General features: G+C 35.2%; 1 protein-coding gene across 5 annotated transcripts in view; it reads left to right on the top strand.

Annotated features, from left to right (window-relative positions):
- LOC126816092 (uncharacterized) overlaps positions 1-12,632 on the top strand; it is a 68,134-nt gene that overhangs the window by 39,599 nt on the left and 15,903 nt on the right. For 4 of the 5 annotated variants that reach the window (XM_050542286.1, XM_050542284.2, XM_050542287.1 and 1 more), the window contains exons 2-8: positions 1,952-2,068; positions 2,755-5,287; positions 6,089-6,359; positions 6,753-6,943; positions 7,114-7,295; positions 7,882-8,075; positions 11,345-11,468. In XM_050542286.1, coding sequence (XP_050398243.1) covers positions 1,952-2,068; positions 2,755-5,287; positions 6,089-6,359; positions 6,753-6,943; positions 7,114-7,295; positions 7,882-8,075; positions 11,345-11,468 — 3,612 coding nt within the window. Of the gene's footprint in view, positions 1-92; positions 287-1,951; positions 2,069-2,754; positions 5,288-6,088; positions 6,360-6,752; positions 6,944-7,113; positions 7,296-7,881; positions 8,076-11,344; positions 11,469-12,632 lie in introns of those variants that run through there. The other variant, XM_050542285.1, reaches the window with a different exon arrangement.

The following is a 12,632-nucleotide window of genomic DNA, read 5'->3' as shown; positions in this document are numbered from 1 at the left end:
ATATTTTGATTGGCCATTGTTCGGGAGATTATCCAATCGCATTCGTGAAAATACTGCCTTCATGGGCCGATAAGTTATGCAGCTTCAATGTATTCAGAGGCACCGAGGGCGAAACACATCTGTAATGTCACTCCGCTATATCAATGAATTTCTGTTTCAAAAGAATTTCAAGCAAAACGTCAACTACAGAAAACGACATACAAACAAGGTGGAATGCCTTCGGATTATGTTCAAAAATTGGAAATGAATGAAGTTGATGATAAAAGTCGGAATTTTTTGAAACAAGGTACGTGATATTCCAAGATGGCGGACATGACAATTTTTCCATAGACAACAACGACGGCCCGCACTACTTTCTGTGCCCATTGCGTCACCGCTTGATTTACCGTTAGGACAGCAAACGAATAACACCTCTTGTTGACAAATAGTCATGTGCATTAATCTCGGATATAAGTTAATAAAAATAATTCCACATTTCATTATTTCTGTTCAGTTTGATGCTTCTTTGTCTGTAAGTCCATATTAGGACATTCATGAAATTAATTCGCCGAACTAGACATGGTAATATCTATGGTGGGATTGATCTAGAATCGTTCTCAATATTTTCACTTAAACGCGACTCGGTCAGCTGTTAATGGCAATGTCGAATTTCAGTTCATATTATTTAACCTGGGAGTTTTTGGTTAAATGAATTCCGTAGATAGTTATGTTATTGTTATTTAACGGAGAAAAAGGGACATGAAATTTACCTGATGGCTGGCTGCCTAACAAACCAATGTTATCTATGTCAAGGTCATAATAAATGTCACGTGAACACTAAATTCAGGTTAATGAGATTTTTGGTTGACGCAAAAACAAACACCACTAATTTCTCTACCTGTTTCATGAATTTCTTACATGCCATACAAAATTACATTTATTTGGTTTATTCAAATCACAAATTGAAATATGTTCCTAATTCCAGGCTATAATTTTAAAGAGAACGCCTCCAGTCCAATCCCCCCCACCCCCTTTGTACTTGTGTAGGCTAGGGTATAAAAAAGAAACCGAGACCAACAATACTACCAATAAGAGTTTGGAGTGGGGCCACTGATGGCTGTAACTAAAACATTGGCCCATTGATGAAAATGATAAATTTTTGCTATAAATATATAGGCTACTGACGTACTGTATACCAATTACCATGGTCCTTATTATAAGGTCCATGTATATATACATATAACTGTATACCTACGGCTTCAGATTCTTATTACATCTTACTAAACCTTCCACATCAAGTCATCAATCAAATCAGTTTACTCAATAGCTTACAGTTCATTTGTGCCACTCATAAGAGAAGGCAATTTCTACTTCATTGGCATCTTTTAATATTAACTAGTGAGTGAAAAGATATATCATTGATCATTGAGTTGACTTCAACTTTATGATTCATTCAACTACAGTTTAATTGTTTTGTCAGGGCTTTCACACGCCTATAAATACGTTTGTGGACACTCTACAGGTCACAATTCTTATTTGATTTTGATGAAACTTGAAATATAGAATATCTCCAAAAGATCTCAGTTCCTTTCGATATTGGCATACAGTATATCAGATCGAAACTTCATGGATTATCGTCCCTAATTGTATGATACATTGTAAATCACGTTTCTAGCTTGGCCACTCTAAGAGATTTTGATGAAACTTGAAATGCATGTTTATAACCCAAAGATCTTGGTTCCTTTCGATATTCGCACATATTAATCGTAACTTCCTGAATTAGGGCCCTTGATTGTACTAAAAATCACATTTTTAGCTTGTGGTGCCTCTAGAGGTGACAATTTTATCCAATGTAAAAAGAATGTGTGAATATATCACCATGACACCCTAATTAATATGTGTCATAGATCTGTTGTTTTTTTTTTTATTTCGGCAGGGGACATCAGCCTCACTGTTGGCTTGTTTTTTTCAGATTTCAATATGACGTCGAGTCCCTCGAATACAAGCGATATGTTAACTGATTTTCTAAATGAAGAATTGAATTCTTCTCATCCAGCATCTAATCCATCAGCAGCTAATGATAACAGTGGTAAGAAGTTTTATTTCTCATTTCTAAAGTAAATGTCATTTAGGGTTGCTGATTCAGCCCTATTTTATTTAAGTTACATGCTCAGTTTCTGGTTACCTGGTTACGATAATTACGATAGTTATATAAACATTTACCAGTTAGGAAGCCACAGTGGGCAAGACGCTGGCTTGCTAGTCTGGAGGTCTCATATTAGATCCCTGCATTTGCCGAGAAAGTTCATCAGGGTTTTCCGACAAGATTTCCCCTTGTCATTAGTGTAGGATGGAGGACCTGACAAGGACAGCTGTCTAGTTGTTCAGATGGAACAAAAAAATGAGGTCCCGTGTATACATTGATGTGCACGTAAAAGATACCTTGGCAGTTGGAATTTGATATGAGTAGGCCATAGTGCCACTGTTTGGGAAGAATTTCCCTCATACCACACTATATGGCGTATGCCCATCTTAATTAACCCAGTTTAGGAGCAGAACAGTAGGATGTTAAACCCGATTTCATTTATGTACCAGTTAGATACCAGGAAAACATGTAGGTTAATGCATGGCGTACTCGCATCATGTGGCTTTACAAGATACATGTATTATGGGTTAACAGGCAAGAGAATCAACGTACAATAGATGTGATAAAAAAAATGTAGAATTATTTTAAATGCTCATTTATGATTATGAAACAATGTATTGATTTTTCAGCTTTGGACAACAGTACGAGGATGTCACAGAATTTACCATCAGATCTTCAGTATCTACGCATGGACAGTTTTCCACCAGTCTCTTCTATACCATCATCAGTACCTTCAGATACGTTTCATCAAGTGAAATCACCCAATCAAAGTATCACATCCCAGTATTCACAAAACTTGTGCAATGATGCCCAGCCCAGTCCATTTGTTACTAGTTCTCTTGTTTCTCAAACATCCAATACCAGTCAGTTTCAAAAAGGGCCATCAGCCAATGTCTTCAATAACCCATGTATTACTTCGACATCGAACCAAACTCAATTACATTATATCGTATCAAATTCACAGAACAACACATTTAGTCAAAATTCAGCACAAATGGTAAACGAAGTATCCTCTTCAGTGAAAAGTCCAGATACCCCAATTCAGTATGAAGATGTATCATCACGAGTAGCTTCACCAGACTCAAAAGGCAACATGCCAATAACTCATTCTAGTCCCTCAACAGAAATAGTAAATGAACCTCCCGTCATGAAATCCTGTTTATTACAAGATATTCTCACCAAAGTCAGCACCAATACTAAGATGCCTGTAGAAATTGCTAACCATGTCTTTGTCGGCTCAAATCAGTTTAACCCACAAAATCAACCTCAACACCAGATCAATAATTCTTCAAATCAGTTTCAAAATATACCGACCGGTTTACTAACTAGTGTACAGAACTCTGCATTACCCCCAGGATCAATATTAGTACTAACTCCAGGACAGTTTCAAAATAATCAGTTCGGTAATCAACAACAATTTCAAGCCACTTTCAGTAGTATTAATCAAAGTCAGTTTTCTCAACCTCAACAAGCACAAGTGATTCAGACTTTGCCATTACAAAGTCCTAGCAATATTCAAGGTCCGATACAGTTAAATCAGCTTGGTCAAGTTAACCAAAGTCATTTTTCTGGTAGGACAAGTAATCCACAGAGCCCAATTATTCTCAATCCAGTGATGAAAATTGAGAACCAGCAGATCCCACTGACACATGGGCAAAGCCCAAAGACCCATGGGCAAAGTCCACAGGTACAGGTACATGAACAGCAAAATATGTTTAGATTTAATAATTCTAGTCAGCAGAGTACATCAGATAATGACTTGAAGTTTCTGCTAGAGAAATTGACAGAACCCAGTCACACAGCAGTGAACAATAATCTTATTGAACACCTTCCACAAATTCGAGGACTTCTTCAGAACTTGTATCGTCAAACATCTGATCCCAGTAACCAACGAGCTGAAACCCCTCAAATGCAAAACTTGAACACTGATCAGCCTAGCCAAAATTATACAGGTAGTCATGGAATGGGTCAAGCTTCTAACCAAGGAATGGATGTTGGTGTTAACATACCAAAACCAGTAGAATTAAACCAAGTTATAAACCCAGTTACATTTGTTCAGAATACACAAGCTCAAACTCTTCCAGCACTATCAACAACTGATGAAAATCTCAAGTCTGTTATCTTAAAGGCACTGGAGAAACATTTAGAAGAACAAGTACAAAAACAAGTGAAAGAAGAACAAATGAATAGAATAGTTAATACAGTGAAATCTAACCAAAATGTGGATTTGAACAAAATGACTACATTTGGTCTTTTAACCCAGAATGGAGATGGTAGACAAATTGTGAATCCGTATGCGAGTCAAGAAAAGGTTAAAAGCCCTGAAGTGGATGGAAATCAACCAATTGTTGGATTAAAAAGACAGTTATCTCCAACAAGGTTGAGTTTTGAAACTTTTCCGATTTTAAACCCCAAAACACGACCAATGGATACCCAGTCTTTTTTTGAAACCAAGGCAAGTGAGGGGAGTGAACAGGACTTTCAGAATTTATTTTGTCTGTCTCAAGCACTAAGTCATACAAATCCTCCTTTGCCAGTTGGTTTTGTGAGGAATTATAGAAATGTTGAACAATTCTCAGAGGATATGACACAATTTATGGAAACTGGAAATCAAATGGCGACAAGCTCTGGTTCTATCTCAAACCCTAAATTGTTTGTTACGATATCCCAGGATGATTCTGTTGAAAAACAAGCCAGTGGCTCAATGCTTAGAAAGATTTTAACAGCAGATGTAGATGAATGTAATAGTAGTCTCAGTCCAAGCCCAGTATCTAGTCCAGATATACAACTAGAATCTCCTTCCTCATTATCCTCTCCTAATAGTGTATTATTTGATGGAAATACACAGCTCACTTTATTACAGAAATCAGAGGAGCTAAATTTAAACTCCGACAATTTAGACGATACCCCATCTGATTTGTGGAATACTAGTGTGTTTTCAGATGATGATAACATTTCCATGGTTCCTACCAAGTCTCATAAATCTAAGCGAAATCATGATACTCATTCTACATCTTTTGATAAGAAATTATCTGTGGAGACATTATTTGATGCCGGTGGGGCAACTTGTTCTAATGCCTATCAGTTTACGCAGTTCGGTCAGAATGGAGTTGCTTTTGGACTATCACAAAATGAAACTGAAACAACCCAATCTTCAATGAGGTAAGATTATTTCATTAAAGGTCATTTTGTTTTATTTATATAGCTACTATACGAAATTACATGTACTTGACAAAAAAAATCTGAGCAATAGACAAGTCTGGACATATTTCAAATATGTGCATAGTGCATATACATACGTATACATGTAGTTAGTACATGTATTTGTTAAAAAGAAAAATTATATAAAACCTAACGATTGAAATATTTGTACTGGTGACCCTCAACCTTAGTTAACTTCTAACATGTAGGCCTACATACTGTAGTAGACTACATGTACGTTTCATCTTCATTAGAAGTGTAGCACCAACGGTATTCCATAGAATAATTAAGATCATATGCACCATTTTCACTTCAGCTAAAGTTGTACACTAATAATACTGAATTTCTCAATACTGAATTGGATTCAAGAATTCTTATGTAGTAATTGATTAGTTATTAATTCTTATGAATTAATCTGTAGTTAGAGGTTTGCCTTCAGCTCTTAAGGTATAATGTTGCAAGCTCTGTCAAATTTTTAAAAAGTTAGATTTGTGTATGACGTCAATATTAAGTCATGCAGAACATCCTCCTTCTGTTCTAGGAATAAGATGAGTTGTGAAATATTTGTGCAGAATTTAGAAATGTTTGAAATGAAAAGGCTAAGATATTATAATGCCTTTTGATGTTTAATGTGATGTACCTGAGTTGTAATTTATATCAGAAATTTTTATGATGGAAAATTTTGAGAAGTGTACTTAGCTACAAGTATAATATTGAGAGATCAGTAAAAAAAATTCTTATGATGTATGTTATGATTTACAGTACTAGTGGCATTACTACACACATGCAAACACCAGTATCAGTGGCAGGAGGAGAATCCTTGAAATCAGTAGCTCCTCCTGTTACAAAGGCCACTCCACAGAACCGTAAAATTAAGGAAGCAACATTAACTGGACAATATCCAAGTAAAGTAGGTGATCTTGAGCTTTGTATTATTACACAACCAGAAGAGCAGCACAGAGCACGATATTTGACAGAAGGTAGTCGTGGGGCTGTAAAGGATACAACTCAGCAAGGATATCCAGTAGTTCAGGTAATAAATAGACACTAATAAATTGGTCTTATCAGTTTAACTTATCTGAATTCATATCGATCCCACACTTGTATGTGACAAGGATTATAGTCACCTGCTTAACCTTGGGTTTTTCTTCGGGTCCTCCGGTTTCCTCCCACTGCTAAAGACCTCTACATGTAAGCAAAAGTGAATTATTCATTATTGATATAAAATTGTACCATATGTTAGTCCCAATGTGACCAATGTGTTAGACGTTAAACTCTCTCTCTCTCTCTCTCCCTCTCTCTCTCTCCGAATTTGTATTTCTTACTTAAGCTAAACTGCAATGGAAGTTAAGTTTAACACTTCTGTATTGATAAATTAAATTGAATCTCTGTATTGATGAATTAAATTGAATTGGTTGTCTTTTAGTTATTTGGATACAAGGAACCAACAACATTACAGATATTTATTGCATGTGAATCTGGTAGAATCAAGCCGCATGGATTTTACCAGGCATGCCGAGTCTGTGGAAAAAATTCAACGCAATGCACAGAAAAGACATATGATGGAACAGTTGTGATTGAAACTGAAATATTACCTGCTAATGATATGACTGTCAGGTAAGAATCCAAGTTTGGATTTATGCTTTGTGATGGCTACTGTCCTAAATAGGAATTGTCAATTCTAAAGGAAACTTAATCAGTTAAATTAAATTGACTAACACTTACTGCATTGTGGCATTTTTAAAGTTTTATTGTGTTTATTAATTAAACCATAATGTATTTTGTAGTATTGATTGTGTTGGTATACTCAAGTTAAGAAATGCCGATGTTGAAAAGAGAATTGGAATGGTGAAAGCTAAGGCTAAGAAGAAGAATAATACAAGAGCACGAATGGTATTCAGAGTAACAGTAAAGAAACCGGATGGAAACTTTCAAGTTTTGCAAACGGCCTCAACACCTATTTTATGTAGTATGTAACTTTTGTGGAATGTTTCCCTTTTAAATTATTAAATACGTCAATTTATCAAAAGTGAAAATGTCTGTCACACATTTTATGATGCTATAACTCTGTTTCTAATTAAGCTAGATTGTTCAGACTTGACTTAGGTTATTATTACCTGAATGCCTTAGCTAAGTTTGATAATGAACATGCTATGCTAAGGCTAAGCAATGAATAGCAATTTGATTGATGGAGACTTTCGTACTTTGATTCTAATCAAGTGAGAGTGATAAAACTTGGCATATAGTTTCATTACATCTATACCAGGACTTTTGATCTTAGGCTTATCAGAGATAAGTACATTGTTATTTGATTTGACGGAACATAACTCTGATTCTAATTGAGTGATAGTAATGTGTATAGTATTTTTACATGAATACCATGACAAGTTTGATAATGAGCATTTTCTGCTTAGGTTAAGCAGAGTGATAAACAATTTGATTATTCTTTTTTTCATAAAGAGATCAGTTTGAAAGTAATTAATGAGTGTCCGTTTATTTATTTGGGGATTGAGGTGAAGGACATCAGTCTCACTTTTTTGCTTGTTTTATTTTAGCTCAGCCCATAGGTCAGCCAGAGATAGGTAGAGTTAGTTTAAATGGAGGCAGCATATCAGGAGGGGAATCTCTTTTTATTATTGGAAAAAATTTTATGAAGGGAACAAAAGTTCTATTTCAAGAACTGGCACAAGAGGATGGTGCTGTCATTTGGGAAAGAGAAGCAGAAATTGATAATGAATTTTTCCAACAGGTAAGTGAGGCAGAAAAAAACCTATTTTTGTGGAATATAAATATTTATAGTTTGATTCGAATCTTTGATAATTTTTATATGCTTACATTAGAATGTGGTCGCATATTGTTGTCACCCACACCATAATCTATAATCACTTAGTGATGCTCTAGATGCTAAAATTATGATCAGATTGACTTGAAATTAATACGCCACATTTTTGTCCATGAGACAGAGAATCTATTGATCAACGATTATTTTAAAATAAATGCCAGCACTAGAAGTAGAAAGAACTAGAAGCCAATCTAATTTTGTGAATTATTTCAGATAAATCTTTATGGGTTTTAACGCCATGGAAAGGCCCCCATTACAAAAATATAAATATGCTACAATCTTTGTGAACTGCTTGGACAGCTTAGCTGATATATGTTATTGCTTGGCAACCTGTCATTTTATACGCCCACATTTTCATGTAAACATATATTGTCATCGCACTTGTTCGTCTGGACGTCCATCTGTCTGTCCGTCCACAATTTATTTGTGGACACTCTACAGGTCACAATTTTTATTTGATTTTGAATAAATTTAAAATATAGGTCTATCTCCCAAAGATCTCGGTTCATTTCGATATTGGCATATATCGGACCATAACTTCATGGATTATGGCCCCTGATTGTACAAAAACTTACATCTGATTTTGATGGAAACTTGAAATCATTGATGGGATTTCAAAATTTTTCTTGTTGGACATTTTTTTCCGAAAATAAAGGGGCATAACTCTTATCGTTATTTAAGCAGGCGTGTTCAAACCACAATTAAGAATCATGTGTCAACAAAATATTCAAATTCATATGTAATAAAAAATAGGTGAACATCATTATTTTTCATGTTTAATACCCATACGGTATTCAAATTTATGTAAAAAATATTCCTACAAAATTGCGTGACATCGTAATACCATAGAATGAAATCGTGCCGCCTACTGCTGATCCGTACCGTATTTTTGGGGTCATAAGTTGAAACATGTTTCAGCAGAAGTCCGGCATTCGTCTTATACTTCGTTTTGACTTATATACAGAAGGTAAAAAAAATGGCATCCCGAAATTTATTTGGCAGTAAACATTGCTCTACCACAACAAGCGAGTGACCCAAACTGCTAAATAATCGCATTCGACTCTAACACGCAATATCGTCTAAACCAATTAACTACTTACATTATTCCAATCGAAATATTCGTCAACAGTGTTTAGTTATTTAAAAACAAAAACCCCATTCAAAATATGATTATAAATCCGAGAATATGCCACAGAAATATCACAGACAAGTTATCGGGTTTGGGGTGTTATATACTATTAGGATATGTGACATATATAACTAATTTCTACGTGTTGTCCGTCGATTGAAACGTCCGATAATGGAGAAATCACGGGTTAATCACGTAGATTAAGTTTATAATCACTCTTATTGGATTGATATATAGTCTGACAAAGGAGAAGCAATGACTTCTGTTCAGGATTGGATTGATGAATTGACTGACAAAGGATTAAGTCGGCTAATCAAGGCAGATTAAGTAGTTAACCAAGGTAGTAGTATAGACGGTATAACACGATAAATATGTCAATCACTTAATTACCTAATCAATCCAGCCTATTATCAACGATAATCTTGTTGAGTGGTAGTTATACACTCAGTACACTATATTAATTTTGGAATTTTGAATATTATTCACCATGTCATGATGCCTGATTGGGCATATTCCTGGTCGGACAATTTAGGACTTTTGAAAAATAGCTTCGGACATATCCGGAATATACGGGCAAAATCCCATCACTGCTTGAAATGCATGTTTACAACCCAAAGATCTTGGTTCCTTTCGATATTTGCACATATTGGATCGTAACTTCCTGAATTATGGCCCTTGATTGTACGAAAAATCATGTTTTTAGCATGTGGTCCCTCTAGAGGTTACAATTACTATCCGATTTAAAAAAACTTTTGAATATATCACTGTTACACTGTATTGACGCTTGAGTTTGAATTTCGTGAAAATCGGGCCAAAACTGTCAGACAACATGGCCACCCCATCGTACGCAAATAGTGTAAAATTATGGTATATCAAGGTGATGAAACTTGAAATACATGTTTATAACTCAAAGATCTTGGTTCCTTTCAATATTTGCGTATATCGGATAGTAACTTCCTGAATTATGGCCCTTGATTGTACGAAAAATCGCATTTGTAGCTTGTGGTCCCTCTAGAGGTCACAATTTTTACCTGATTGAAAAAAACTGGATATTCAGAAACAATTTAAAACTGCGGAAATGCACTGCTGTTTTTATTAGAGGTAACCAGTGTATGTTAATAACAGGCCAATTGGCTACACATGAACATAAACAGTTCATATGGGCGGCTTATCTGACGGTCCCATTTCACTCGCAAAGGGATACACTATCAAAAGTGAAAATGGACGTTTTTGATTTTTGTGTTAATAATGAGTAATTGCTCCACCAATCCTCAGACATTCAGCAATAATTCGTTGTGGCATGCTCCTAATCAACCTTCCAATCATGATTTGGAGCATTCTGACCCACTCCTCTTGCAGTGCCAAGGCCAATTCGGTTGACGTTGACGTCGACGAACACGTCTCCCGATCAAATTAAACGTAACACACTAAAGCAAAGATACGCTAAACAGTAAATCTGATGCAAGAACCAATAGGAAAGCAAACATGGATAGGATAAACCAGCAAGCGGAAGTTTTCATCAACCCTTCCTTGAAGTGTCAAATTTGACAATGAACTCCCACGTGTATGTGCGTGTCGCACATGCAGCTCAGTGGTTCTGTTGGGGCGATAAGTTCTTCATCTGTGAACATACTCTCAAAGCATGTCAAGTGTCCATGACTATTTATGATATCACAACCTGCATAGGTATTTGCATTTCAATATCCCCTATTTTTTTTTGAAGAGTATATATGGTTTATCAAGGTTGTGGTCCCTCTAGAAGTCACAATTTTGATCCGATTTTGATGAAACTTGAAATACATGTTTATAACCCAAAGATCTTGGTTTCTTTTGATATTCACGCATATTGGATCATAACTTCCTGAATTATGGCCCTTGATTGTATGAAAAATCGCTTTTTGTTTAGCTTGTTCTCTATCCATTTCTTTCAAAATGTGGGCGTATCTTGGCTGGCAGCCCTGGTTATATTTTCTTTTAGGAACCTCATGCTAATTACCTATTTTCTGTATATGAATATATAAGATTACGATGATACAATATATTTCAGCAACATTTGATTTGTACAGTACCTGAATATCACACAAAGAATGTTGTTAAACCGGCCATTGTACAGATTGTTATAAGATGTAACAGTAAAACTAGTGATGCTTATAAATACATCTATAATCCAGGTAGGGTTCTTATTATAATCAGTCAGTTTCAAATAGTACCCACTGGTCTCAATTCTCATTCATCCTGTGAGTGGTTTCCAATAATAAGATTAAGTCTTGTATTTCATGTTTAATTCGTTCAAAAACACAAGATTTCTAGCCTCATTTGTATGAATTTGTAACCAAATCGAAACTAGACTATTGTCATTTTTGAGTTTTCTTTACCAAACTATTAATGAATTTATGTGTATGTGTACATGTAATTCCTCATTACTATGAGAGTGAAATGTATCATTTACATACTTGTAACTCAAATGCATCAATGCAGTCTTTATTTGTCACATTGTCCATCTCCTATAGCAACTGTATAATGTATATCTTTTCCATCATTATTTGAGATGACAAGCTAAGAAAATTATAAGAATTAGGACAGGAATATATTATATTTCATGTTGGTATCAGCCTCTTTTATTTTTTTTGTTAGGCTCTTTGACTGCTTGTAACAAGTTGTTGCTATTAAAATCCTACGATTATAGGTACTGTACATAACTTTTTGTGACTGTTTAATATACGGCAATATGTTACATGCAGCTTTTCTCATCCTCCAAAACTCACCTTGTTGTACGTGGTTTATAATGAGCAGATGCCAACATGAAATATTATGTCATTCTGACGTGCATTTTCCACTAATTTTAAAGTACCTGTACCCTCACAGTATTAATGAGAGAATGCTGACTGATTGTCATTAAAAACAGAGTCTATAAAAAAACCTACATAGATAATTTGATCAATTGGGATGAATTTAAAAGACACAAAATTACTGAGAATTTTATTTATGAAAGACATCAGTCGACAGGGCCAGTATATACTCAACTCAACCAAGCCATGATACGGCAATATAGTATTCAGTGTGTGTGATTTTTTTTTTACTGAAAGGGAAGGAACATTAACTTTAGAATAGCCGCATGAATCTCGTTTCATTTTGAACAATATTTGAACATGTCCAACCAGCATGATAACTCTAAGTAGCTTAGTTCAAGCAGTGGACTAAGATCTTTTGGAAACTGTGAAGGGACACCTTGATATCTTGGTTTGGTTGAATTGAGACCTCATTTTGTATAGTCACTATGTAAAACATATAGGGAAGGCATCCTTTGCTTACATACTTCATAATTGTGTTGTGTT

Source organism: Patella vulgata, chromosome 3, assembly GCF_932274485.2.
Source record: "Patella vulgata chromosome 3, xgPatVulg1.2, whole genome shotgun sequence".
In the NCBI taxonomy this organism is placed as follows: Eukaryota; Metazoa; Mollusca; class Gastropoda; family Patellidae; genus Patella; species Patella vulgata.
This window is presented reverse-complemented; position numbering and strand designations above follow the sequence as displayed.